Raw genomic sequence first — 24443 nt, forward strand, 5'->3', positions numbered from 1 at the left:
GTCATTTTTTTTTTTAATTTTTAAATTATTTATTTATTTTATTATTTTTGGCTGCATTGGGTCTTCTTTGCTGCTTGCAGTCTTTCTCTAGTTGCAGACAGCGGGGGTTACTCTTCGTTGTGGCACGCAGGCTTCTCATTGCAGTGGCTTCTCTTGTTGCGGAGCATGGGCTCTAGTTGCGTGGGCTCTAGTAGTTGTGGCCCATGGGCTTAGTTGCTCCGTGGCATGTGGAATATTCTTGGACCAGGGATCGAACCTGTGTCCCCTGCATTGGCAGGGGGATTCTTAACCACTGCACCACCAGGGAAGCCTGGTATGTCATTTTTGAGGGTAGATCAAAAAAAGACATAAAAGGCATGGTAGCTTCTGTCTCTTTCTCTTGGATTACTTGCTTAAGGGGGAGGCAGGCAGCTCTCTGGAGAGGCATATGGTGAGAAACTGAGGTATTGTGCCAGATAGCTAATGAAGAACTGAGGCATCCTGCCAATGTGAGTAAGCCATCTTGGAAGTGGATCCTCTAGCACTAGTTAAGCCATTAAATTATTGTTGCCCCAGCTGACAGCTTTGACTGTTACTTCACAAGAGACTGTGAGCCAGAACTACTCAGCTAAGCTACTCCTGGATTTCTGACCCTCAGACACTGCATGAGTTAGAAATGTTTGTTGTTTTAAAAATTATGTTTTGGGGGTAGTTATAAAGCAATATAAAACTAATAAAGATTTTGGCACCTGGAAGTGGGGTGCTGACACAACAGAAAGCTAAAATGTAAGAGTGGCTGCGACTTCCCTGGTGGTCCAGCGGTTAAGACTCTGTGCTTCCACTGTAAGGGGTGTGGTTTCAATCCCTGGTTGGGGGAGCGAAGATCCTGCATGCTGCACGGTGCCGCCAAAAAAAAAAAAAAAGTGCAGTGGGCAGAAGCTGGAATGACTTGGAGGAGAGTGTTTGTAGATGCATGATAACTTTGAGGAGGCTGCAGATGAGGTCTGACAGATTTAAAGTCTTATTGGAAATTAGAGGAACGTGGCAGATAGATTAGCAAATTTGTCACCTGCAGTTATGTGCAAAGTAGAAAATATGCCTAATGAACTGGGTGATCTAGTTAAGGCAATGTCCAGCCAGAATAATGTTAAAGATGTCACCTGGTTTCTCATTGTTGCTTATAGTAAAATGTGAGAGGGAAGAGATAAGTTAAAGGAAGAATTGTTAAACAAAAAGAAGGCAGAACTTTTGGGATTTGAAGATTCCCAGTCTCGCTAGGTGACAGATGTTGTTAAAATTAGTAAATGGCTCAGAACAAGAACAAATACAGGGACTTCACTGGTGGTGCAGTCCTTAAGAATCCGCCTGCCAATGCAGGGGACAGAGGTTCGAGCCCTGGTCTGGGAAGATCCCACATGCCGCGGAGCAACTAAGCCTGTGCGCCATAACTACTGAGCCTGTGCTCTAGAGTCCACGACCCACAACTACTGAAGCCCGCACACCTAGAGCCCGTGCTCCGCAACAAGAGAAGCCACTGCAATGAGAAGCCCGTGCACCACAACAAAGAGTAGCCCCCACTCGCTGCAACTAGAGAAAGCCCATGCACAGCAACAGACACAGTGCAGCCAAAAATAAATAAATAAATTTATTTTTAAAAAAAGAAAGAACAAATGCAAAGCACTAACAGGAAAATATGAAGTTGAGGATGTAGTTTTTTTGTTTTGTTTTTTTTTTAAAGATTTCTTGATTGATTGATTGCTATGTTGGGTCTTCGTTTCTGCGCTAGGGCTTTCTCTAGTTGCGGCAAGTGGGGGCCACTCTTCATCGCGGTGCACGGGCCTCTCACTATCATGGCCTCCTTTGTTGCGGAGCACAGGCTCCAGACGCACAGGCTCAGTAGTTGTGGCTCACGGGCCCAGTTGCTCCGCGGCATGTGGGATCTTCCCAGACCAGGGCTCAAACCTGCGTCTCCTGCATTAGCAGGCAGACTCTCAACCACTGTGCCACCAGGGAAGCCCCGAGGATGTAGTTTTAAAGCCCTTTAAGACCTCAGAAACATCTAGCATGGTGCTTCAGAGTATATTTATTCAGACATAAAGGATGTGCCTGATGAAACTTCTCAAGTTACAGGTTCTAAGAATTTGAAGGGTGTGGTGCATCAAAAGCCCAAGGCAGAGAAGGGTTTATATGGAAGATATTTATGGGTGTTGCTTTGTCTAATGGCGTGAACTCAAATAAAATTCAGAGGAGATCCACAAAGTTTATAAAAGAATTATATGAACAGAATATAATGTTTTAAAAGAGGATTATATTAGTACATTGTTTGCCCGCCTGAACTGAAAGGGACAGAGCACCAAATCAAGAGGCTTTTGGATATCCAAGCTTCTACAGGCAGAGACAAGTACCTAGCTGTAAATGTGGAAAACGAAGGATGACTCAGTGGGTGGATCCAAGTGACCAAAGTAGAGTTAGGAGACCTGGAGATTTACTCTCAGGCCTTGAATCTTAATGAAGAAACTGCCAACCTGTTCCCAGGTGGATTTCAGAATTTCTGTGAACCTGTGTACCTCATTTCCCTCCTTTTAAACACACATCCATAGTGGATGCCCTATTTTATATTAAGTGTGTAGAGGCAGATACCGTGTGTCTTTAGTATACAGCTCTTCAGATCAAGAGGAACTCTATTTAAAGAACTGTGCTTAAGGAAGTACACACACAAGTCCTCATCTACACCTAGAATTGATTTACATTTCTAGACTTTGAGTTAATGCTGTAATGGGATGAAAGTTTGGGGGAGCTCAGGTGGAGGATGAGTATATTTGGCATACTGGAAGAGTGTGACTCTTTGGAGGTCAAATTGTGGTAGCCAGCTTCCTGATATTCATGCTTTTGCATAATTTCCTCCCACACTCTGATCAGGGATGATCTGTGGGATTAAGAGAATACAGGACAAGTAATGCATCACTTTGAGTGATTTTAGCTTGTCTCTTTTTCTTGGATCACTTGCTCTGGGGAAGGCCAGGTGCCATGTTGTGAGGACACACAGGTAGCCCTGTGAATGAACCATCTTGGAGGTGAATCCTCTCTGACCAGGTCAAGTGTTCAGAAGACTGCAGTCCAGCCAATAGCTTGACTGCAAACTCATGAGACACTGGGCCATGAGACCTAGCTAAACCACTCCTGGATTCTGACCCTCAGGAACTGTAAGAGATAAGTATTTTTAGTTTTAAGCTGTTAAGTCTTGGGGCAATTTGTTATACAGCAATAAATAACTAATACAAGTTCACACATTGCTTCATATGTCTTTTAGGTGAGTCTCTTTTTAATCTACATTTGTTTCCATCTTCTCTCCCTCCTGCAATATATTTGTTGAAGTTAATTTGTCCCATGATTTCCATAGATGAAAATTTTCTGACTGCACAGCCACTGTGTTTAACACATTCTCTGTATTTCCTAATATCAGGTTCAATTTTTTTGGCAAAAGTTTTTAATAGGTGATGGTGTGTTTTTCCATTAAGAGGCATATAAAGTTTCCTTATTTGTCACGTTAGCAGCTGTTGATATACAATGAATAAACCTATTTATTCATTAGGAATCTTAAAATTTTCTAATTTTATCATTCATTCTTCATTTATTAATACATTTATATAAAAAACTTCGCCTCATTTACTTACCTGTGGTACAGTTCATATAGGAAAGGCAGGACAAATAATTACCTTTTTAAAAACTGGTTTTCAAAATAATGATTCCAGAACATCCTTCAATGTTGATCAATTAGATGCTTTTTGTTAGTTTTATTATCATTAAGAACTCATGAATATAAGGACATTTGATAATTTCAGATGTTCCAATCCATTGCATTTGGTATGCCCCAGTTTGTGCTCAACGGGATTTCAGAATTTCTGTGAACCTGTGTGTCCTTACTGATACTCAAAGTGTTCCATCTTTGGCCAGAGGGATGCTTTTCAGTTGGCTCCTGACTCCATTTGACATGATCCTAGTAGCCTATGACAGCTTCCTTGCTAAACTGCACAACAAAATGTTCCAGGCTCATTGTGTACATTTCCTGTACCTAAATGAAATCAACTATTACTCCAAGGGCTTATGATGTCTTTTGAACAGAGATTTAAAAAATGTATTTGAATGTAATTCTTTTATAGGTTTTGCATTTACCTACTATAAGAGCATACAGATATCTCACTATCTTGTCTTCTGAAGTTTTAAAAAGTGAAAGGTTTTCCTTTCACATTTAAATCTTTAATTCACCTGGAACTGACTTTTCTGAATGGTGTTAACTAGGGAGGTCCAATTTAATTTTCTTCCATATGGATATCCAGTACCATTTATTGAAATGCTCTTGCTTTTCCCATTGGCCTAAAATGTCATCTGTCTTAAATCAATATCCCTTATAGGAGTGCATCTATTTCTAAATCTGTATTGCAGTACAGACATACCTCATTTTATTGTGCTTCACTTTATTGTGCTTCACAGATATTGTGTTTTTTACAAATTGAAAGTCTGTGGCAATGCTGCATTGAGCAAGTCTATCGGCACCATTTTTCCAAAAGCATTTGCTCACTTCATGTCTCTGTGTCACATTTGGTAATTCTCAAAATATTTCAAACCCTCCACCAGATAAAAGATTACAACTCACTGAAGGCTCAGATGAAGGTTAGCATTTTTTAGCAATAGAGTATTTTTAAATTAAGGAGTGTACATTTTTTTTAGACAATGCTATTTCACACTTAATAGAATACAGTACAGTGTAAACATAACTTTTAAATCACTAGGAAACAAAAAAAATTATGTGACGCATTGTGATATTTGCTTTCTTGCAGTGGTGTGGAACTGAACCCACAATATCTCCAAGGTATGCCTGTACTCCTTCTTCTGAGAATTAGAAAAGCTAGACAAAATATAAAACAAACATCTGAAGGCATCAGAGAGAGCTAATGAGGCAGTAGAAAATCCAGAAGAAGAAAAACCCAGAGTTGTTGAACCCAGTATTTACTATACCTTTTTTCTGGGGTCATCTGCTTATTCCTGAGAAGAAGATAGCTGAGAAGCTGAACAGAGCATCTGACTAACTCAGTGAGTTAAAAAGACAAAAACTGGGGTTCAGAGCCTGCCTTTGTTAACTCTACAGGCTTCAAGTTGAGATCTCAAAGGTCTATACCCTAGGAAAAAGTTTGAACTAGAAGTAGACCTTCCAATCATCTCAGCCACTAACCAGATTAAAGTGATTTTGGATTACTAGTGCCCAGAGCCCCTGCCAGGAGACATAAATTCTTTCTATCATCATTTTAGACCTCAAAGTATAATTTCATATACCAGTTCTGGCATTCAATAAAAAATAACATAACATAAATTAACAAAAGTTTTATAAATAAAACAATATAAACAAAAATTCATAAAAGTAAATAAGATAATACGATAAACAACAAACACAACAAAGAAACAAGGAAGCTTCAGACAACAGCAGACCCCACAGCTACTACACACGAGTTTTAAAGTAGTTATGCTTAATATGTTTGAGAAGATAAAAGATCAGAATGAGATAGATAACTGGATAGCTAACTGGAAACTATAAAACAGAACCAAACAGAAATGCTTGAACTGATAACAACCAAAACCATAACTGAAATAAATGCTTCAACAGATAAGTTTCACAGGAGATTAGAGACTATTAAAGAGAAAAGAGTGAACTGAAAGGTAAGAATTATCCAGAATGAACCATACAGAGACAAATAAATGGAACATAAGGGATAAATTGAAATGACTGAATATTCATTTAAGTGGCGTACCAGGAGAGGAGAGGGCAGAGAGTGGGGCAGAAACAATAACTGATAAGAGCTGAGAACTTTCCAAAACAGAATAAGACATGAGATCCCAGATGCAAGAAGCATTACAAACCTCAAAAAGAAAACAAATTAAAAAAAAAAACAACAACAACATTTAGTTACATCATAATAAAACTGCTTCAATTTTACTATGGACATCTTATAAACAGCCAAAAGAAAAAACAGATTACTTTAAGGGGGCAAAAATAAAACCAACATTTTTTCTCAAAAAAAAATTGGAAGCCAAAAGCAATGGAATGTATCTTCAGAATGATAAAATACAATAGCTGCTAATTTAGCAAAAATGTTCTTTGAAAATGAAGGTAAAATAAGTAGTTTCAGGATACAAAAACTGAATTTGTCACCAGCAGCCATCTACAAAGGAAATACTAGAGCATGTTCTTCAGGAAGAACATATAAGATCCCAGATAGCAGCTTAGAAACTCAAGGAATCATAAAGTACAACAAAGTAAATGTTTGAGTAAATATAAACACACATTAATTGTATAAAAATAATAATGTCTTAAGAAATTAGGAAATATGTATTAAGTAAACACAATGTATATAACATGCAGTGGGGCAGTAAATTAAGTTGATGTGTTCTCAGGTCCTTACATTGTCCAGGAAGAGTATAATATAAATTACTAAATAATACATAACTGTCAAGCTTATGGGGTAGAAGAAATGGATTAAAAATAATCAATCTAAAAGAAGGCAAAAAAGGAGAAACTGAACATAGGAGAGATGAGACAAACAGCAAATACAGTAAGTCCCCTACATATGAATGAGTTCCGTTCCGAGAGCACGTTCCTAAGTCCAATTTATTCGTTAAGTCCAACAAAGTTAGCCTAGGTGCCCAACGAACACAATCGTCTATACAGTACTGTACTGTAATAGATTTATAATACTTTTCACACAAATAATACATAAAAAACAAACACAAAAAATAAAGAAAACATTTTTAATCTTACAGTATAGTACCTTGAAAAGTACAGTAGTACAGTATAACAGCTGGCATACAGGGGCTGGCATCGAGTGAACAGGCAAGAAGAGTTACTGACTGGAGGAGGGAGAGGAGGTGGGAAATGGTAGAGCTAAAGGATCATTGGCAATAGGAGACAGAGGGCAAGCTGCAATTTCACTCATGCCTGACGTTGATGGCACAGTTCTGGTTCCTTGCTAGATTCAATTCTATCGTTTTTTTCTCTTGAAAAAACAATCCAGTTATGTCTGGGTAGCTATATAGTACTGTACAGTAAAGTACACAAAAGCACAACCACTTGTAGAGGATGCACGCACATGACAATGTAAGCCAGACACGTGAACTAACTTATGTGATTGGACATGTGAATGCATGTTCGCATCTTTGAAAGTTCACAACTTGAAGGTTTGTATGTAGGGGACTTACTGTAATATGATAGATTTACGTCCATGTATATTAGTAATTGTGTTACATGTGAGTCAACTAAACATTTCAATTACAAAAATATCATTAAAGTAGATTTTAAAAATATATTCTTGCATATAACTCCTCAGGTTAAAATGCTTTTTCCACCACACTTAGAATAAAATCTAAGCCCTTTCCTGGCTTTCAATGCAACCATAATTTAGCTCTTTCCTACCCCTAAACTTACTCTTCTTGTAGTCACTATGCTCCAACAAGGCAGGCCTTTTTTTCGTTCCCAAAATATTCCAAGATAGTTCATGCCTCAGGGTTTTGCATTTTTGTCCCCTCTGCATGCAATGGTTTCCCCAATTTCTGCAAAGCTGGATTCTCCTGTCAAAAGGCAGTTTAAATAAAATCACTGTTTTAGAAGTTTTCCTTAGTGACCTAATCTAAAATATTCATCTACGTTAATTCCCTGCCTAGCACTATTACTATCTTATATTTTTCTTGTTTATTTATTTATGGTCTATTATCACTAAAATGTAGTAGGGACCATGTCTGCTCTATTTACCACAGTTTCCCCAAGTATAGAACAGTGACTAGGACAGAGTAGATACTCAATAAATACTTAAAGAATGAATAAAGCTTATTTAGGTTTTAAACTTTTCTAACGGTTTTATTGCTCTCGGTGGTGGCTGTTTAAAGACCTTCCTGATACCAAAAGGTATCAAATGATATCAAGATCCCTTTTATGTACGTTAGTAATCCTTGAAAATGTGCACTGTATAATTTGTGTAAAATTTGCAGGAGTTTTTCCACCAGTCAGATATGTAGTACAGTCCTAGATATAACTATAATAACAAGTAAATAGAGAAAAGGTTCAGAGGGAGGCTACTGAACTACCAAAAAGTTGCAGTACACTTCTGAAGAACATGTGTGTTTGTATGTTTTTCCCAAATTAGAAAGGTGAGAGCAATATAGGTGGATGTTACAAAGCATAATTTTTTTGGGGGGGAAAAAAAGCTCCTTTTGTCTACTCCTAAGTAAAAAAATTAAAAAAAAAAAATTACTCCCTTACAGAAAGGTTGTTTTAGAGTGGTAATTCCAGTAATGATGATTGATATATTTTTGTTACTTCCTTTTTTACTCTTTGTTCTATACTTAGTTTTTTCACGTCAAAGCAATCATACTGGTCACATTTTCCATTAGAAAGACCAGTTTAATGGCTTTTAAAAAATAGCTAGATAATATTCCACTAAGTATACATGATAGAATTTGACCAATCTCTAATTGTTAAAGATTTTTCCTAATTTTTTATGATGATAAGCATTCCTACGGCTAAAATTTTTGTCCATAAATCATTTTAAGGGCAGTTTAACTGAAGTGATTTTTGTCCACAACATTCCTTTAAATGGTATTTCTCAAGGGGAAGAGGGTGGGCAACACAAGAAGGTCCCAGGCATTTATGTCTAATTAGGAAAACAATATACATTGTGCGGAGGTGGGGGGATTACAAAGGCACTGCACAAGAAAGCGTAAGTTATTATATTACTAAAGTAAGAAAAAGCAGTGGAAATTTCTTAGAGTAGCTAATCTGGAAAACATTTTGCAAAGAATATGGAGCTAGACTTCAAAAAAGTGATAGGTCTTAATGGTTGAAAACATTCCAGATAGGTGGAGGTCCTGAAGGACGAGGTAACAATTTGTTGGTGTTCTTAAGTACTGGAGAACAGTTCTCACTCAGGATAACTCATCACAAAGCCCGAATAGTGAGCAACCAAGATTTTTTAAAATCAAAGATTGGACTCCTAACTCCCTTGACAAAAACAACCAAACTTCTTCTTAATCTCCATCATCCACATCTTTTCCCCCCTTTCATTATTTTCCCCTTTTTCTGTACCTTTGTCAAAGACTCTCATCTATTTTAAGTAATGGAAATAGGTAAATTCCTCTACTTCAAGGCATGTAACCTTACACAACATACTCTGTGGGATTAAAAAAAAGACTGGGAGGTTGCAGCTTTAAAACATGCATGCATTTTAATCTTAAAAAACCCATTACTTATAACAGATTTTTTCACACTGTAACAGAAACATTAAAGGATATTAACCAAGAGTTATTTATCAACTTGCCATATACCAAATAAGGAACATAGAATCCCATGATCTATTTAAAATGATCAGCAGATAACGAATACTGTGATTTCCTTTCATTTACTCCGGCAGGAATGGATTCCAAACTAATCATTTCAGTCTTACTGCCACATAGGAGATGCTTTGTGAACCTCAATGAGGCTGCCAGGTCTAGGGCAGATGTAAGACCCACAGTGTCAGAAAGGAGAGTAAGACTTAGCAGGATGTGTTGTCACTGACAGACTTATAGCCACTTTCCTTCTCCACATTTTCTTCCTCAAGGATCGCAGCTGCTTTCCACAGACACACCTGCCAACAGACTCCAATTCCTCTCTCCCAGTTACCATCTGCAATGCCCTGGGCCTTGTCAATTTACAACCTTGTTCCATACAGCAGAAGTGGAACGAACCCTCGCGAAGTTCTGGATTCAACCTCAACAGGATCTGTTTCACAAAATATTTCCCAGCCCCACTCCACCTGCAGCTGTTTCCAATGTTAGTACTTATGAGTCTTACATCTTTTTTAACTGTCACACTATTCATCTCCCAATAAAATTTAAAGTGAAAACTAATATAGAGTAACTGCCCTGTGCATGCTCCTTTTAGATGGCTGGGAACTCTGATTCTCAGGATCTTTCGACCATTTATAGCCTGGTTATCTATGCTCTTCAGGTACTTTGGTAAGGAAGGTGAAACTTAACATCTCTAACCACCCCTGCCAACCCAATTTTCTTAAGTTCTTCTGAAGCTTCCTAGTTTCCCGTCTCAATTCCAGCTTTACGACAAAACTAGACCCTATGGCAAAAAGAGATCCCACGGATGAAATTGCAGATACAGTTAGGACTTAAGCAAGTATCCCTAAGTTGTGAGATGAATTTCTGGGTTAAAGGTCCTCTGTATATTCACTTCAAGCCTGCCATTAGTACTATGTATAACCAAATAAAAAGACAGAGAGAGTTGATAGGTACAGAAAACAACACAACATTTTGAGAGTATATGGGAGTTGTCTTTTGGGAAAAAAAAACCCAGCACAACATTAGAAGTTATACGGGAGTTTGACTTTTTTCCATCTGATGACATATACTTTTTAATCTAAATGGAAACCGTCCATACTGGAATGTATTAAATAGGCAGAATTCTCTTGCCGGTTTCTCTGCTCTTGGTAGATGTCCTTCTGGCTTCAGCTGGTACCTGTAACGAAGAAATTTCTCACGAACAAATTCCACTGCCCTGAAGAAGGATAGAGCTGAAAGAGCCACTAAAGCAGGGAGCAGAGAAGACAGAGGGACAGGTCTGTAAGGAAAGTCTCCAAGAAAGGGCAGCTAGAAAAACGAGAAGGTAAAAAGAGAAAGGGCGTGGCTGAGCTGAGGCAATTTCAGTGTTGTCTCAGCAAGAGCGGGGCTTAACTGTGGTTTTCTCCCGCAAGAAATCCGCTGGATCTGGAGTCGGCTCCCACCTCATTCACCAACCTTTATCTCCATCACCTTGTAGAGAGAGGCTGCGCTCCTGCCAACACCACCCAACCTACCTCTGGATCCTCGCAGGCGCGACAGTGGCGCGCCGCCCGCCCACCTACCTACCTGTGCTGCGCCTGCGCCTCCCGCGTGCGCTCTCAAGGTCAGCGCCTCCCCCAGTCTCTACCCTAGCGCCCACGGAAGTGGCAATGAAGGACGTCCTGCGTAGCCTCACCTCTGCGTGGCGTGGGGTCGCCGGCGTTCAGCAGAGGGGAGGGACTTCCTGTCCCGCTCAGGCTGAACTTCCGGCAGAGCCGGAAGATCTTCTCCCTCGCGGTGTCGAGTGGATCCCGGCTGTAGAGTGGTGAGGGGAGGTCCCGGACGGCCCCGGCGACTCCTGGGCGTCTGGTCCACGACCTGTCCTTGGCGCCATGGTGAGTCCTCCTGTGAGGGCTGGAATAACAACAGTCGGGAGGAAGGGGCCGGGAGGTCAGTCCTGTGAAGGGAGCTGGTCGGGTGCCCAGCTGAGGGAGGATGGAGCGGGCGGGAGCAGTGGGGTGAGCGGTAGGACAGGACCTACCACCTGTCCCGGGGCGCCGGGGCCCCAGAGGAAGCAGCATCTGTCCTGCTCAACCGCGAGATCTGTTCAGGGGTACGGAATAGGTAGTCAGAATGTTCATGGCCCATTTACTGTGTATGGCCGTGGGCCAGGTGGTCCCAGAGTTGACCTTGCCGGTTGATGATCTCCTCCCTTTACTCTCAGCTGTAGGGCAGTGACCAAGAAGTTCAGATGTTAGAAATGCCTATAGCCTTTCCAGGTGGACACAGTACATTCCCTTCTTGTAAAGGATCAACACCTGTCACTTAAAGAAAGGGCAAAGTAAAGAAACGGCAAAGTCAGTTTATCTTTCAAACTCGGCCCTTGTGGAGTTGGAAAAGGTGTCAAATAAAAAATCTGGACTTAATAAGCAGGGTCTATATTCGAAAGGAATAGCAAGGGCGTGGGCGAGGGAACTATGGGAGTAGGGAGAGTGCCCTGACCATAAGATCTGCAAGAGTTAGGCAAAAGAGCTTTTCTTTTATGGGCAGGAGGAAACAAGGCTAGAAAGAACTGGGTGTGGGGAAGTGAGATGAAAGGGATTGGACTGTAAATCAGAGAAAGTTTTACCCCCACGCAAACCTGTTCTGAGGAAAAACTGTTGGGGGGTTGTATCCTGTTTCAGACTGAGGGTGGGCCAAAGTTCAGGAACCTAGGGGAAGAGATCTTGGAATTTGGGTAATGTTTTGTTCAGTTGCTCTATGGGGACAAGCAGTTCAACTAGTCATTTTTGAAGCAAAGAATGGGAATTTGCAGGCGCTATGTCTGCCCTTGTTATAGGTAAACGAGGTGGGTGGGTAATTCCTGAGTCTTGCTTACCTAAGTCCTATGGGGACTGTTGGTTCTTTGCAGTAAGCCATTTCCAGATCACAGAAGGGTGGCAGGGGGAGGATTTCTTAACCTTTGCTGTTTCCCAATATCACAGGGGTTTGGTAATGTTCAAAATTGTCAGTTACTTGACTATATAAAAGATTTCAAATCCTCATCTGGAAGACATTCTGTCTTGGAATTTGGAGTTTGCCATATTTTTTCAGGATCAAATGTTGACATTGTTCAGCTGCTGTGTATGATGATTGACTTTTGAATGATTTATAGAAACTTAACTGACTGTGAAACAAAAGAACTTCAAAATAATGTGGTTCCTGGTGCTGTCTACCAGCTAACCTCTGACTCTTTTGGGCACTGGTGTGTGTGTGTGTGTGTGTGTGTGTGTTTCTTTAAACCTCAGTGAATAGTAACAATTTGTAATCATTAACAGTTTTTTTTTCCTCCTTTTGTATCAGTGAAATTAGACAAAGATAAGGAACAGTAGAACTGGAAGGAACCAAAGATAATAACTAGCGTAACCACCTTCCTCCCTCCCCCCAACCCCAATTTTATAGAGGGAAGGATCTGACGTCTAGAAATAGGCAGTGATTTACCTAAAGTAGCGATAGTTTGGCACAGTATGGACTATAACCCGAATCTCCAGTTCTTAAATTTCAGCTCAGTTTTTGATATCTTGGTCTGAAAAGTTGAAGATAGGGTGTAATTAAAAACTTTAAATTTATAATTGTCACAAAGAAGCTGAATGTGAACTTGTTCTCAGTATTCTGTAGTTATAGAAGTAGAACCCCTCTCCCCCTGCCAGCTCAAAAAAAGGTAGTTTTGTTTTAAGCTAAGGTGAACTCATGATGTTTATCAAAATACCACTTAAGAGAATGTCACCTGGAGAATGTCACCAGGAGCCAGATAGTTTACTCTCCATTTTGTTATTGCTTATAGTTTGAGTTAATTACTAAGCTTGCAGCTTTACCTTCCCCAACTATGAAATTGATAATGTCTGTATATGCAAGGAAAGGGTTTAGCTATTATATGAAGTGAACAAGGGTTGAATTTGTTTAGGATTCCGCTTAGTTGAATTGAGGTCTTGTGCACTGCTTGGTCCTAATGATATAATGAAAAGGGCACAGAAGTCAGAAAACCCAGATTCTGCCCATTATTATATGAATTTGGCAAAATCACTCAACATAGATAAGAATGCCAATTTCCTTCTAGATAAGTGGAACTTGATAGGAATTAAAACACCTTTTAATTCTAATATTTATGATTCTGTGACTTCACCCAGGACTTTTTTCAGAATTTTCAGAAAGTTTCTGATTAAATAAAATTTAGTCTGATTTCCACTGTCCTGTCCCCCCATCCCTCCTTTGGTTTCTCAAGTTGGATTTTTTTTTTTTTAATCATTCACCTTTTCATTTTTTAATATATCAGGTTGGTAATACTTGGAATCTTTGTCAATATGTTTGGTCAAGTATTTTACTACTGTTTTAAATACAACCATAGAATGGAAAGCAAAGCCTTTTTTATTTTACACCTTGATTTTATTTTTGTTTTAGTCGATATAAACTCATGATCGAGACCAAAAATACTGAGTATTCACTCTTAATTTTTTTGCTTTCATGATGTGAGAATGGATAGTCCATAGAAAATTTACTAAAGGAATAAAGCTATTTTGTTATACTTTTTGAAAATTATAGACCAACTTTAATCAAATAGATCTTTACACCATTTAGGCTGCTTTGTGGGAGAAAAGTAGATTAGAGCTAACTCCTGGAATTGCAGGAATCGCATGGCTTATTTTATCTATGTAACATCCTCTAGTAACTTTTACTGTGGGATTGTGCTGTGGTGTGTTGGTTGTGAAAAAAAGGTTGTGAACCTCTGCCTTAATCAGAATTAATGAGAAAGTTTTCTTTTTGGGGAATGGCGAGGGCTGTTGGGAAGAGATAATGTGGTATAAGTTATAAGAGAAATACATGTAATGTGTTCAAAGAATAGTACAGAGGAAAGAAATTAATTCTAATGGGGGGGGTGGGAGTCATGTAATAGGTGACTTCAGCTGAGTTTTGAAAAGTGGATTAGGACACCAATTCTCAACTTAAGTTCCCATAGGATTCACCTGTGATGCTTGATAAAAATGCTTATCTGGTCTCCATTATTGGGGGGTGGAGTCTGAGAATTTAATTTTTAATGAGTTTTACAGTTAAGTCTGAAAGTCGTGGTCCTTAAAGCACTTTGAAGGAACTATAATGCAGACATTAGAAACTTTGATGGAGATATTGAGGTTTTTGTGCTGAGTGATAATCAGATGTGTGGTTTGTTGATGTGGTGGATTACTTTAATTGATTTTTGAGTGTTGAACTAGCCTCAAATACCTGGAATAAATTCTGCTTTGTTGTGGTGTATAATTCTTCTTATACACTGTTGAATTTGATTTGCTGGTATTTTGTTTAGGCTTTTTGCATCTATGTTCATGACAGATACTGGTCTGTAGTTTTTGTTTGTTTTTCTTGTGATACCTTTGCCTGGTTTTGGTAGTAGGGTAATGCTGTCCTCATAGAATGAGTTAGGAAGTATTCCCTCTGCTTCTGTCCTCTGAAAGAGATTGTAGAGACTTGGTATAATTTCTTCCTTAAATGTTTGGTAGAATTCACCAGTGCACCCTACTGGGCCTGGTGCTTTTTGTTTTGGAAGGTTATTAATTATTGGCTCAATTTCTTTAGTAGGTATAGGCCTATTCAGATTGTCTATTTCTTGTGTCAGTTTTGGCAAATTGTATTTTTCAGAAATTGGTTAATTTCATCCAGGTTATAAAATTTGTGGGCATAAACTTGTTCATAGTGCTTCTTTATTATCCTTTTAATGTCCATGGATCTGTAGTGATATCCCCTCTGTCATTTCTGATATTAGTAATTTGTGTCCTCTCTTTTTTTCTTACTTGGCTTGTCTAGAGGCTTATTGATTTTATTGATCTTTTCAAAGAACCAGCTTTTGGTTTTATTGATTTTTCTCTGTTGGTTTCCTCTTTTCAATTTCATTGAAAATAATTCACATTATTTCTTTGCTTTTGCTTACTTTGGATTTAATTTGCTCTTTTTCTTGTTTTGTTAGGTGGAACCTTAGGTGATTGATTTGAGATCTCTTCTAATATATGCATTCAATGCTGTAAATTTCCCTCTAATCACTGCTTTTGCTGTATCCCATAAAATTTGATTAGTTGTGTTTTCATTTTCATTTAGTTTATAGAAATTAATGTTTTTAATTTCTCTTGAGATTTCCTCTCTGACCCCTGTGTTATTTAGAAACATGCTGTTTAGTCTCCATGTATTTTGGGATATTCCGGTTATTTTCTGTTACTGATTTCTAGTTTAATCCCATTGTGATCTGAGGGCAGACAATGTATGTTTTCTATCCTTTTAATTTGTTAAATGTTTTATGGCCCAGAATGTGCAGTTTGAAGGATGGATTCTGGTCAGGTTTCATCACTTTGCCACATAGTGGCAGAGATTTGGGCCTCTTCTCAGTTCTCTGACTTTTCCTCCACTTCTTTACTAATTCTTTCCAAAAGAGGCTTAGTTCAAATAATCGTAGAGACTGTTCTCTTGGTTAGCATTTGGTTGATTCAAGGTTGATTCTTATGACTGGTTTATACTTTGGGCTCTGTCCACTTTTTAGATAATTAGTTTGCTTGTTTGCTCTGGGATAGAAGCTTAAAGCAAATATAGTTGATTTTAGAAAATCAGAACATATTCTAAAGTGTTCATTTTTTAAGAGAGAATTTATTATTTTCTTACTATTGTGCCATGGTTTTCCCATGTTACTAAGTCAAGAATGAACACCAACTTGCCCCAAAGGAACTTTGAAGAAATAAACCTGTTTTGTACACTGCCCTCCTACTCTTTCTGTACCACCTACCCTTGAGTTACAGAAAAAAAAAAAAATCTTTAAAGTCCTGGTGAGATGAACATTCTCTTGTTTTTAACTGAAATGATTGTGTCTTTTGTTTCACCAAACACTTAAAAATCATGCTTTTACTTCAAAAGTATTTGTTCAGTCATTCATTCATTGTCTGTTAAGCAGTCTCTGTATGTCATGTACTGTTCTTGGCAACAGAGATATAACTGTTTATAAAACAGAGACATTCCTGTCTTTATGGACCTTATGTTTTATTGAGAGAGTCTGACAATAATCAAATGAGACATAATATTTTTTAGGCGTGGTAAATACAATAAGGAAAGATAGAACAGAGTTAAGGAAATGATTGAGGTGGTTATTTTAGATAGGGCATTCAGGGAAAGCCACAATGAGAGGGTGACATTGAAATAGATTTGAGTTCATATATATATTCAGCCTATATACCTGGTATCTTTGAATATGTGTTTATGAACTGCACCCTAGAAAAGTGTTATAGTGTCAGGCACAAAGCTCATAGTTTCTTTAACTATAGTGGGAATCTTTCAATAAAGCCATGTATTATCATCTTTCCATACAGTGAACAGAAAAATAATAGAAATGTGTTTTTTTAAATCGTATATTAGTAGGTGATATTATATTTTACTGAATAGATTACATTTTTTATGCCACATATTTTTAGTCTTTTAAGTTGTTACAGATCTTGGGAGAATATAACTTATTCACTCAAAATATTCTGATTTTACATTGTATCTTTGCTTACATTAAACAGACTTAGTAATTCTTTTGTTAAAGTAAATTAAATATCTTTTATGTTTTGACCATAAACAAAGATTTAGAAAAACCTGAAATAATTTCACCTTTTGATACTTTGATGTTGAAGCTCAGGATTTTAATATCTGATTATAGTATTTTATTTATTTTTTAAAAATTGTAAGATGTTACAAAAACCAACTGCTCAAACATGCGTATCTTTAAAAATGACTTTGGGAAGAATACAATAAATATATGGCATTGAAAGTCTGCTTGAACCAGAACTAGATGACCTCCATAGTTTGTTTCAAGGTTCTGTGATTCTGAATGTGTGATTTTGTGAATGTTATTGATGTACTTTTAGTTGAATGTACATTGAGGGAACAAAGGAGGGAATATTCAATTTGTATGGAGTTTAAGAAGGATTTCACAAAGGATTGATTGGACTAGGTCTTTAAGGGTAAGTAGTGGAAATATGTCAGGTAGATAAGAAATTGAGTGTTACTTTTCCTCAATAGCAATAATAGCTACATTTATTTAAAGTTAATATTTATCTACTCTACTTATATTAACTTAACTAAATACTTATAAAGTTATTCAGTCTTGGGGTTTTTTTTTTTTTTTAACTTCCTACTGTTTTTTTTTTTTAATCTGTGTATTTTACCTCCTTTTTTTTTTTAACCTCTGTTTTACAGATGTAGAAATGGAGGCACAGCAACATTAGAGTAATTCATCCAAAATCACATCTAGTGGTGGTGGAATTTGACTTCTAAATCAGGCTGTTTGGCCACTGTAGTGTTGTGCCAATCTTATTGTTTATCTTTGATAAGTTTTAACTTATGAAAGGATTGAATTTCAAAAACATTTTCCTATAGAAGTAATATTATAATTAGTGATTATATTTCTAGAAAATCCTTCCCAACCTAGTTACTACCTAGTATCACATCTCATGGTATTAGAGAAATTAATTATTACTGTCATGTGTAGTGCTAATGATTGGCATTTCTAACTCAGATGCTAAATACATCTGACACTGCTGCAGTAAGTCACAATAAGGATTCTGTCATATTCCTTTTACCTTAACTGGCACTCCTTCACGCCAAAGCATTAATTTCCCTTAGGCCTGGGGTTGAACTAGTAACACTGATGAAGTGTGGAGCAATTAGAGAACTGGGGATGAGGACCTGTGGTGAATTGGAATTTCTTATCAGCGTAAGCATGTAGTGTGTCACATTTGTTCCAAGCCTGTCTCACAGCCCATTTCTTTTCCTGAGGGCTCTCAGGATTGGCTTGCTCCTTTTCTTTTCACTTGGATTGCCTATTGCTTGCAACTAGAACTTTGTTCCCTCCCTGAGTTGCAAAGAATGTGGTCTTGTAGAGTATCTTGCTTTCCCTCCCAGACATTCAGCACACTCTAGTAAAGGTTTTTACTGCTAGAAGAATTTGTAAAAGTTACCTCCCCATGAAACTTCTGAGAGACCATAAACTAATTATCTAGCTAGCTAGCTAGGTATTTATTATAAAGATCCTTTAGGGAAAAAAATTGAAGTGCTAGATGATAATGATGAATCTTTGCAATAAATTCTTGGAAGTAGAGAGGTTTGGATTGTGAAGAAGAGATGAGATGGAAATACTAAGGGGCATTGGTTAGAGAAAGGGAGACTTTTCTCCAACAGTAGAAATTACTTAGAAAGTAGGAACTTCAACAAGCTCCATATTATAAATATATGATAGTAGACTGCCATCAGTTAATGTCACAGATAAGGCACTGCTAAGGCTATGGCCATTTTTCTTTTTTTAAATAAACTGAATACTTTTATCTTTGTGATAAGTAATAAAAGCCTTTTGAAACAGTAATCTTGAATTGCTTGTTTTTTATATATAGTTTTAATGTCTGCCCTTTACACAGTGCTTAGCTGATTTTTGTTATCTTCTACCTGTTGATTTCCACTGTTTGCCTACGTGCAATGATCCACTTAGAAAAAGCAGTGCCATAGTTGCCTGTTTTCTTTTCCTGAAAGAAAAAGTCATACTGGAGGGTTCTGCTCAACTAAAACTTTATTAACTTGAGTGTTTATTAAGTATTTTTATCATTTCTGAAGATTTTGGCTATTTTTATGGTGAGTATAAATAATTGATTAGAAAATAGTTCCAGTTCTTTATGGTTTATGGGCATATGCATTTAAGTGTTCCATGAATAGAATCATTTATTTCTGGATACAGTCTTGCTCAAAAGAGAAGCCATGCCTTTTTTTCCTCGAAAGTTTTGCTTTTATTAGTAGCTAATTCATCAGTAGAATTTTACTTCTGTTTAAGTTTATGCTTACTGACTTCCCGCTCTGTTCCCTATTGTCTTAATTAACGTTAAGACAATGAAGCCTTACTGTATCATTTATTCCTAGACAGTTTAGTTGTTTGGATAGGTCAGATGTTTCATGTTGATTATACTAATCTTTTCCTAGTCCAATTTTTAAGCCATAAAGGAATTTGAAAAGAATCTGGATAGCTGCAATTAGAATTGCCAATGAAATACATATTCCAGTCAGGAGGGACAGATAAGAAAGCTTTGGTAAAATTCATTGTAGTGTAAGTAGTAACTTGCTTAAAACTATTTTTAAATTTGATTTCAACTAACATTTATTGAGTACTTATTCTTGACTTTAATAGAGAGTTTCTCAATCATTACTGTCAGAAGTAGTTGTGGTCATCATAGTTCTTTCTCTTGATAGTCACTAAAAATTTTTTCAAATCATAAAGAAAATCATTTAATAAGAGACAATTGGCCAAGTAGCTAAGTTTAAAAAAAGAAAAAAATAAATAAAAGGACTCTAGAACCTCTGGCATTCACAAATCTCCTAAGAGAAATTCCTGCAAACCACTATTTGAGGTAAGATGCTGGGCAGTGGGCTAGGTGTACTCCTTTACATTAACTTGGAGCTCTGATTTCTATGCAGGTCTCCTATAAATATTAGCTCATTTAATTCTTATGAGGAAGTGATAATTATTCATTCCCATTAGCAATAACCACGTATCACAGGCTTTGATGGTGGCTTAGAAATGGTAAATATGTGAATGCCAGCAATCTATTGTTTATTTAATTAAAGTATTACAGTCATCATCAGTAAGCTTTTTTAAGATTTTGGAGATCATTTGCCAACTCCTGTCATTTTGTAGATAAGGAATGAGTCCTAGAGAGGGCTTGTCTAGTTGCTGTACTAATGCTAGTTAGTGACAGAACTACCTCGATTCTAGTGTTTAATTACTCAACATATTAAAATATTAACAATGAATGCATTTTTCTAACAGTTAATATTAGGGGTGCACATTAAGTTTTCTTGGCTTTTGTATTTGGCTTAAAATTTAGAGATAAGCTGAAATTTTTATTTTGAATTGCTTAGTAAAGCTTTATTAGCACACTTAACCAAAGTTTGAAAGTATTTGCAATACTTACTACATTAAATTGAGAGGATTATCTTGTAAAAATAGCTACAACTCTTTGCGTTTTTTATTTTTAACATCTTTATTGGAGTATAATTGCTTTACAATGGTGTGTTAGTTTCTGCTTTATAACAAAGTGAATCAGCTATACATATACATGTATCCCCTTATCTCTTTCCTCTTGTGTCTCCCTCCCTCCTACCCTCCCTGTCCCACCCCCAAAATAGCTACAACTCTTAACTCTGTGGTATGCAGAGTGCATGATGTATTGTCTTTCAGTCTTAAAGTGAATAATTTTCTTCTTTATTGTAAATAAAGTTCAGTGTTTGGCATGTATAGGAAACTGAATATAGTGAAGAACAGTGGGCAAATTTTTGCTTTATCCTTTTATTTCATCTAAAAAGTAAATATTCGACTTGTAATGAAAGCCTGCCTTGCAAGGCGCTTTTCTGGGAATGGAGTTGGGGCTGAAGAAATGAGTTAAGTACAGTTCTAGTGGGGGAGAGACCCTTAAATTACAGCTCAGCATAATAAAGTCTGTTTTGGAGTTATGCATATGTTTTTTAGTAGCCAGGAAGGTTTTATAGAGGAAATGAATGTTGAGGAATGAGGAGGAATTGGTTAGAATAAGCAAGATGATTTGTAAATGTCAAATATAAATTTATTAGTTTTGACTAATAGCTTTTTTGAATATAGATCTGTAGGGAAATTTTTTATATTGTCAGAAAATAACTCTTACAGTTAAGGAAGAGTGGCAGAATTTAGGGATGTCTTACATTAAACCTTTTGTTTGTTATTTATCAGTATTATAATAAAACATTTATGCCTGTTTTGCTTAGAGATAAAGTAGTTTGTTAACATCTTTAAAAATATTTAAGTTTTCATCAACATTTTAATGACTGTATGGTATTCCTTTACATGAGATATTGCATAATTTATTCAACCTACTATAACTGGAAAATTATCTTTTAAACAACTAGGGACTTCCCTGGTGGCGCAGTGGCTAAGAATCTGCCTGCCAATGCAGGGGACACAGGTTTGCGCCCTGGTCCGGGAAGATCCCACATGCCGCGGAGCAACTAAGCCCGCGAGCCACAACTACTGAGCCTACGCTCTAGAGCGCGCGAGCCACAACTACTGAGCGCACGTGCCACAAGTACTGAAGCCCGCGCGCCTAGAGCCTGTGCTCCGCAACAAGAGAAGCCACCGCAATAAAAAGCCCGCATGCCGCAACGAAGAGTAGCCCCCGCTCGCCGCAACTAGAGAAAGCCATTTGCAGCAATGAAGACCCAACGCAGCCCAAAATAAATAAATAAAATAAATAAATTTATAAAAAAATAAAATAAACAACTATTAATTTCAACACATATGGTGTTGAAATTAATAAAATGGTTTATAAATTATATTTAATTAGAGTGTCCTGTATCCTTGGGAAAAAGCATCTTTTTTTTTTTTTTTAAATATTTTATTTATTTATTTATTTATTTATGGCTGTGTTGGGTCTTCGCTTCTGTGCGAGGGCTCTCTCCAGTTGCGGCAAGTGGGGGCCACTCTTCATCGCGGTGCGCAGGCCTCTCACTATCGCGGCCTCTCTCGTTGCGGAGCACAGGCTCCAGACGCGCAGGCTCAGCAACTGTGGCTCACGGGCCCAGTCGCTCCGCGGCACGTGGGATCCTCCCAGACCAGGGCTCAAACCCGTGTCCTCTGCATTGGCAGGCAGACTCTCAACCACTGCACCACCAGGGAAGCCCGGGAAAAAGCATCTTGATCCTTGCACTCTATTTGTTGTTGGTCTTCCACTTTGCCTTATCAATTTATATCATAAGAAAATTATCTTAAGTTTTTTTCTAAGTTTAATCAAATTCTGAAAAACGGCTTTCTATCATCATCTTCAGCAGAAAATCTGGAGCTGCTATTACTGAATATAGTTATGTCAAATTCATGCATTCTACTATGTTGTAGGTCTAATTAAGATACTTAGGGTGAACCGAGGCATTTTATTGAAGGTTTGTGGTTTTGGACCTTAGTTTTAAAGTACATTAAATTTCTTATTCTGAATTCGGAAACAATAAAAATTTCTGCTTGTACTTTTTACTCTAAAGAAATTAAATTTTGTGGTGCAGAACATCAATGTTGGCAAACCGGACTAATTCTGTAAACATTTAAATTTGAAAACCCATGTCATTTGAGTTCAAATCATAGTTTTTGATAATTGTGTTTTCCAATTCCCTTTCTGTCATTTTACCTTCTATATATTATGTGTATATAATTCTATTTGTAGTAACAATTTAACTAATATGAAATTGCTGTTTTGTAGGTCAAAACAAATATCTGATTTCATATGATTCAATCAATAAGTCTGTTAAATATCAATAGGTGACTTTATTCATATTCTTTAACAGCTTTCCTACCAAAACCTTTTATTTTCATTTCATTTGTTTAGCAAAGACCTCCTTATTTTCAGGTCTGTTTACTGTGTCTGTAAGGGCTGGAGCTATGATATAAAACCAGATAAAGGCCATGATAGCCTGTATAGTCAACCCTGGGATTCTAGGGATGGTCTGCGGGGAGGAATTCTCCCTGCCTATTCATGATTGTTTTATGCTTTTATCCGCTTTGGCATTATATGGAAGAATTTCTCTTCTGGGTGAAATTTAGATAGCCTTCAATTCTATTAAAGGACTTATTGGAAGTAATTGTTTATAAAAATGCAGCTTGGGTTTGTCAGTCATCTACATGTATAAGTTCATCAGACCTTTCTTAAGTTTCTGGACATCCTCTCAGTCACATTGCCAAGATCTTGACCTTGATGCGGTTATTTTTCAAGATCTCTCAAACTTTGTCCACTTCGGTCATTTCTTTGGCTCTTTTGACCAGCTACTTAATTATCCTGCAGATTTAACCTTTAACTCCACGTCTTTCATTTCTCTGATGTTGTACCTGAGCTACTGAGTCATGCAGACTTGTAGTTGCTTGGCAATTATTCATTCAGTTCTTCCGTTAACTTTTATGTCAAAATTCTCATGACTTGCTGCCCCTCCCCTCTTTTGTTTTACAGATCAACTCCCTACCCTATCATGGTTTTTAGGGAATGATCTGAAGACTTTGAAGTGATATGTAATGAGTTTTCCAAAATGACTATACCCAGTGGAAAGCAGGACATCAAAAATCTTGACCTAGTTTTTCCTTATCCCACCCCAGCCAAGTTATGTAACGTTTGAAGACCTCAGTTTTTCAATTTAATACGTCTCTATACCTTTTGTGCTTCTGTTCAGTAGAACAAGGTCTCATAAAGTTTTACTTTCAACTTAGGCCTTTGGTTTCATCTATTTCTGATTCATAAGCAATACCCACAGTTAACTCCTTTTTAGAATATTTAGCAGCCCCCTTATATTGGTTCCTTCCCTTTTGCCTTAAGTATGTATATTTTCCCCCTTACAAATGTATATTTTTATATGTGAACCTTTCTAGTAACTGTCAGATTTTCCTCTTACTGCTTAATTTTTCCAAGGAATAATTATGGCCATTATTCTCATTTTATCTTTACATAATCACTTAAGTTTAATCTTTACCTACTGATACTTTTCTTGCAGAGATAATTATTGACCTCATGCCTAATTCCTTTTTTTTCCTCTAAAAAAATGTTCTTAATTTTGCTCTTGTTTTTGAAGCTGTTTTAGTTTAGGCTTTTATGGTGTTGGTTGGACTATTTCAGCAGATATCTAATCTAGCTCTTTGCTTCCAATTACTTTTACCCACCTCCACTTTATTTTTCCACTGTAGTGGCAGAGTTATCCTTCCAAAATATATTTGGTTTAGTTACTTCCAGGCTTAGGATCCTGGACTTATTTCTAAGTGCCTGCAGAAGAGTCCATTTTGGGCAGCCCATACCAAAATCTAGCTGTGTGGAACTGCTTATTATTTTAGCTCATGCCATTTACATTCTTGGTACAAATAGGTGTATCTGTCTAAACTTGTATTCCTTTTCTGTCTGACAATGGGATACTACTTTAACCTTGTGACATTGGTTTAGATGTCACCTCTGTGAACAACTCTTTCCCAGTTCTCTAATGGAGATTTAATCACTGCCTTTCCTGGAATGCTCCCATAACACTGTGCACTGACCTCT

The 24443-nt window shown here is 37.3% G+C and overlaps 1 protein-coding gene and 1 long non-coding RNA gene across 6 annotated transcripts in view; one reads left to right on the plus strand and one right to left on the minus strand.

Moving 5' to 3' along the window:
- Positions 1-11015, minus strand: part of LOC309659017 — a 34308-nt gene extending 23293 nt beyond the window's left edge. Inside the window, exon 1 of the long non-coding RNA XR_014262497.1 lies at positions 7454-11015. This is a non-coding gene — a long non-coding RNA (uncharacterized lncRNA). The remainder of the gene's footprint in view (positions 1-7453) is intronic.
- Positions 11016-11074: 59 nt separating this feature from the next.
- TMEM161B (transmembrane protein 161B) overlaps positions 11075-24443 on the plus strand; it is a 69681-nt gene continuing 56312 nt past the window's right edge. For 3 of the 5 annotated variants that reach the window (XM_082458133.1, XM_082458134.1, XM_082458135.1), the window contains exon 1: positions 11075-11225. In XM_082458133.1, coding sequence (XP_082314259.1) covers positions 11223-11225 — 3 coding nt within the window. In that variant the 5' untranslated portion in view covers positions 11075-11222. The remainder of the gene's footprint in view (positions 11226-24443) is intronic. The other 2 variants (XM_082458139.1, XM_082458141.1) reach the window with 2 other exon arrangements.

Source organism: Balaenoptera physalus (assembly GCF_965194825.1).
Source record: "Balaenoptera physalus genome assembly, chromosome: 3".
Taxonomy (NCBI): Eukaryota; Metazoa; Chordata; class Mammalia; order Artiodactyla; family Balaenopteridae; genus Balaenoptera; species Balaenoptera physalus.